Genomic DNA, 5495 nt, shown 5'->3' with positions numbered 1-5495 from the left:
CTTTTTTATTTATTTTCTTATTGGCCGTCATGTCCCACAGTGGGATAAATGTATGGCGATTGCTTTTGAAATACTAAGCAGTTTACTTACCTGTTCCATCTGTATCTTTTTCACTTGACTGTCCTTACAAAAAAGACAGTCATATAACAGCCCACATGGCAGACGGTAGTTTCGCTTCACACAGCCACATCAAGCAGATGTTCAGCAGCTATACTAAGCCACCGTCATCTCATCACCGCTGCGGCTGGACTCTGAGTAGGTCACTGTTCAGCTCCGTTGCACTCGGGACTTGATTAGCAGTGCCCGACAACAGATGGTAGGATCGGTAACATTTCCTTTGGATATTTGTGCTAATGCAGCCTCCATTGTGTCTAGCTGTTATAGTGTTCTGTTACGGCCATGGTAGTCCCAGGTTCGATCCTGGGTAGGAGCAGGGATCTTTCCTCATTCCAGTGTATCCAGCAAAGGCATAGGTTCACACAGTCTGCTATGAAATGAGTACCGGAGTAATCTTGGGTAAAAGGCGGTTGGGGTGAGGGACTAGCCTGCACTCTACAATCTACCTGGAATCAGGCTAGTGGGCTGGTCTTGGATTGTGCGCTACAGTCTTTGCCTTCTTGCTCTGTGTTTTCTGTGTTACCGAGGTTTGTGGAGTGTAAGACACATTGATTGCATGCTATGACTAACTCTAGACTTCTGGAACTTTAAGTGTCCGTTTCTTCTACTTTGCTTACTTTCTCGGGAACTTTAACATTTCCCAGATACAAGAACCTGGCAATTGAACTGGCATTAATGTTTGATAACCAGTAAATAATGAAATTGTTAAAGGCCACATCACAACTAAAATAAGGGATTGTGAAGTTCCTCGCAATCAGTAGCTACTGTTATGGTGTAAGGAGTGGAAGAGGAAGATGGAAATGAACGTTTTAAAAATGCTATAATTTATTTTACAATAAATTACAAATAAATATAGTGCTCTGAATCATCACATCATGACACATCGGTATGCCAGGAGGTGAGGTCAGATTACCAGGCGTAGGCGAGACCCAGACCGTTGCTGTAGGTCATGTGGGCGACGGCGGGGGCGGCGGAGTAGGCAACTCCCAGCAGACCGACGGCGGGGGCGGCGGCCTTGACGACGGCGGGGGCGGCGTAGGCGGCGGGGGCGGCGTAGGCCACGGGGGCGGCAGCCTTGACGACAGCGGGGGCGGCGTAGGCGACGGGGGCGGCCACGTGGGCGACGGCGTCGTTACTGACGCGCACGTCAGACTTGCTGACGCTGGAGTAGGGCGTGTCGATGGTCTTGGAGTAGGTGGACACCTGTCCCAGGTTGCCGAAGCTCCTCAGGATGTTGGAGTGCTGGGAGGTGATGGCCGCGGGGGCGACGGCGTGGGCACCGTAGGCGGCGTAGGCGGGGGCGGCGTAGGCGGGGGCGGCGTAGGAGACGGCGGCGGGGGCGGCCAGGTAGCCAGCGCGGGCCACGGCCAGCACGGCGGCGAAGACGGCGAGCTGTATGGGACGGGACAGTCACCGTTTGTCCAGGTACACAATAGAGTCAGCAAAATTGTTACTTGGTCAGCACTGCAGACTGGTGCTTTAAATTTATCTAAATGTATGCATATTGGGGTGGCTCATGTCTAACTTGGTTTGGTGCCATTCCACGTCACAAGAAGCTGTGTGAATTTCGGATCAATAGAATAAGGAGATACAGCTTCCTCTGGACACAAGAAAGTACAAGTAAAAGGATAACCATTAATTTCGGAAAATTTTACTTCTGCGTGACAAATTGATTCATTGCGTAATGTAGGCAAGCTGATTACCTTATGCATTTTATATGAATGAACTAACGTAATGGTTGTTTGATGTGACATGTCGGTGATCCTGAGACAGGCAGAGGGAGTAGAAAGCAAGCCGAGCCGTACCCCCTTACGATCTAAATCGCACCAACCCAGACGTTTACTTTTGACTGAACATGGTAGTCCTATTAAGTACAATACTTTTATTAATAGTTTCCCTTCACAGTTTTTGAGTGTTTGAATTAACTATGTGGCAAGGTGTCACATAGTTCTCAAAGCACCACTTAATGCAGTTCTGCGCTTCATCAGGTAAGATGGATGGCCAAAGGTATTTATTCTGATGTAGTTGTTCCGATATAGACAGGACAGGTTGTTGACGCAACTACGCAAATCTGAAGATGACCCAGAGAGAGATCGAAACTAGACATATTGAAAAAAAGTGCAACTGAGACTGGAGAATAAACATATATAAATTTTCATAACATTTTAATTGCTTTAATATGTTTATATCCTGTAATGAATCCATTATCACCGCAATAACGGTTGAATTCGTATTTTTCATGATCTTTTTCTGTAAATGCTGGTGCCGAAGCGCGCCTCTTTCCCTTTTCCTATTGTGCCCAAATTACACACAACCCACATCTTCGCAGAACATCAACAAAGTGGAAGATAGGTAAAGAAAAAATAAAATCTGAGAAATAAGAGCCATACTAATGGATACACATGCGCAGCAAGATGTGGACATAGGAATGAGTATTAGTGTTTAAAATGGTATTGTGGATTGTCAACAAAATCGCTATGTCTTACGTATGCAGCTACGTACATGTGACGATAGTCTTGTTAAAAGAGCGCAGTAATTACCGTATAAACTCTGTGGCTGAGACTGTGGAAGCTAATGGATAATTTTAATACCACTCAGTAGTCGCGAATCTCTTCCCGATAAGTATGTTGTAAACGGAGAGAAACCGACACCGTGCACAGATAAATACGCAGCCAGCCATGTGACTCATGTATACAATACCCAACCCCAACGTACAAAATGAAATTCATGAAATGTATCGACAGTCATTGTTAAAACATAGACCAGGGCAATCATACTGGATTGAAAGTATTCCAGATTTTAATTAGAATGTCTCATCGAATGATTTCTGTAAATTTATGCAGGAAGGGACGAAAAGACCTGTCCTCCATTTGCCTTCATAATTTCCATTTATCAGTGTGTACACCCACTTTTGCGACCGATATCCAGGAAGTATCTTGGACTGCGGCTGTGATTTTATGAAATGTGGAAGCACAAATATAGCTTTGTCTTCATAAGAGAATGATGATAATGGTATTCTTGTAATGGAAACTTCAGTAATTGAGTGTAGAAGTCCACTCCGCAGTCCTCTAAGATGGGGGTGGGGATAATGTAATCTGAAGTACCTTATTCCCTTTGGTGTTTACAGGACGAATCAGATGATGGCGAAGCAAGTATCGAAACGAATTTCGCGGGGGAAGAAATGAGGTTAAATGACTGTTCCGTTATAAGTAATACAAACACGAACGCCAGGGAGCCGTCGACAAGGAAATCACTAGAGACAGGACATGAACTGAGATAGAGATGAATGGGAAAACGATTGGATATGTCCGCATGCCGGGAAGCGTTTCAGAATGTGCCTCAGCTGACTTTGAAAAACAACGAAAGCACCTAATTCTCCAAAAAATAAATGTAAGCCATAGGATAGATGGGTAACATACAATATGTGTAAGAACCAAGTAAGAACCAAGTAGGAATGGAATAGCAAGAAGAGAATGCTCGAATGAGACAGGGATGCATTCTTTCTCCTTTTCTGTTCAATTTGTACATCGAAAACAATATCACAAAAATAAAAGATAGAAAAGAGAGGAATTAAAATTCAGGTCGAAAGGATATCAACGATGAGCAATGAAAGCGAGGAAGAATTACGGGATGTAAGGCTACAATTCCTTTAAATTTACTAATTGTTGCACGGGATACGAATGCAACATACAAAGTTTATCGCTGACGCCAACACTGCCTTTCGGAAAGCACAACAAACAAAGAGGTCAAACGTTCCTCTTCTGTTTCAGGCCACTCTGTGAGTAGGACGTAATTTTAGGGTCTTTCTATTTCATTAATTTCAAGGTGGAACTGTGGCACACAGTAATAGTCAGGACTTATTTTAGTAGTGTGATAAAATTTGATTCTTCATTAATAAACAGTCTCTGAGTTAAAATTGTGGTTCACCGACTGGGCATAGTCAATGTCCCGTCCCAAAGTAGATCAACAAACGGAAGTACTGTATTCAGCAAACGGCTGTATTCAGAGCACGGAATATGGAGTGAGAGTAAACAGAAGAAAGAAGAAAGTAATGGGGAGTAGCAGAAATGAGATCAGCGACAAATTTACGATCAGAATTGGGGACCACGAAACTGATGTAGGGGTCCTGCTATCTTCGAAGTAAAAACACGAACATACGAGGGACGAAATGAGGACATAAAAAGCTGACTAGCACAGACAATGAGGGCATTTATAGCGAAAAGAAGTCTACTAGTATGAAACAACGGATTTAATTTGGGGAAGACTTTTCTGAGAATGTACATCTGGAGCACAGGACTGTATGAAAGTGATTGTGAGAAAACCAGGACAGCAGATTATAGAAGCTTTTCACATGTGTAGAAGGATGCTGAAAATTAGGTGGACCGAGAGATAAATGAGGAGGAAAGAAATGTATGGAAAACACTGACAAGAAAAAGAGACAGGATGTTATGGCATGTGCTAAGAGCTTAGGACAGACTTCCGTGATAGTCGAGGGAGCTGGAGAGTCAAAACTGTAGGGGAAGACAGATATTGAAAGACCAGTCACTGAGGACGATTAATTTCTACTCTGGGATGAGGAGGATAGTACAGGATAGTAAGTGAATTTTTGACAAAAATAAATGATAGAAACACGCTGGGTGGTTTCACGAAGTGTCTCTTCAGTCGATATCTAGCGTGAGATGTTCCATGCAGGGATAAATCTTCATAGTAAGTGCCCGACAGCAACTCCCATATTCTTTAGTGAGAAAACAGCCAGATTGTTCGAGGAGTGGTTCACTTCGGTGGCGTACGTGACACTGAAGCCATGTATTTCACTCATGCGTCGACTGAATGACTTTAGTAGGATGACGAGCCCCTATTGTAAATGCACTGGCCCAAAGTCATCCGGTGGGATGCTACGAAAGTCTCAGCTGCCCGATCCACGGGACACAAGATGCAGCGCAGCTTTCCCGCAAGCAGCAGAGGTTCGGCGTGAGCCCACTGGTGGTGCTATGGCGCTCTTACCTTGTACATGGTGTGAGTGGTGGTCAGAGCGAATCTGGAGAGGAGCGCGCCCGCCATGCGTTTATATACGTCTGGCCGCGCCTGGCTGTTTCGTCACCTGCCGTGCGCAAGGTCCGGCCGCGGCTCACCTCGTGGGCACGCACGTGCCTCCGCCGCGCCCCACCTCCCAGCACCGCCCCGAGCACTTGCTGCCCCTAAACTAGACCCAATACACGCCGAGACTGATACCTCGCAAACTATGGGCGTGATCCGTAGTCTTTCCCGTTCTCGGCTTTCTGGCGTACTGTCAATGTACATATGCTACCTTCCAGTCATTATCAACATTTAAATTGAATTCCCAGAGTACCAGTCTGTGCTAGAATTTACGGTGTTCC

General features: G+C 45.1%; 1 protein-coding gene across 1 annotated transcript; it reads right to left on the bottom strand.

Annotated features, from left to right (window-relative positions):
* Positions 1–1026: 1026 nt before the first annotated feature.
* Positions 1027–5178, bottom strand: LOC124785322 (cuticle protein 67-like). The gene is made up of 2 exons (XM_047254174.1): positions 5122–5178; positions 1027–1509 (listed from the first exon to the last, which is right to left on the bottom strand). Exons 1-2 carry the CDS (start codon positions 5176–5178, stop codon positions 1027–1029), a joined length of 540 nt encoding a protein of 179 aa, XP_047110130.1.
* Between the last annotated feature and the right edge of the window lie 317 nt (positions 5179–5495).

Source organism: Schistocerca piceifrons, chromosome 1 (genome assembly GCF_021461385.2).
Source record: "Schistocerca piceifrons isolate TAMUIC-IGC-003096 chromosome 1, iqSchPice1.1, whole genome shotgun sequence".
Classification (NCBI taxonomy): domain Eukaryota; kingdom Metazoa; phylum Arthropoda; class Insecta; order Orthoptera; family Acrididae; genus Schistocerca; species Schistocerca piceifrons.
The sequence above is the reverse complement of the archived record's forward strand: the minus strand, read 5'-3'. Positions and strand labels throughout refer to the sequence as shown.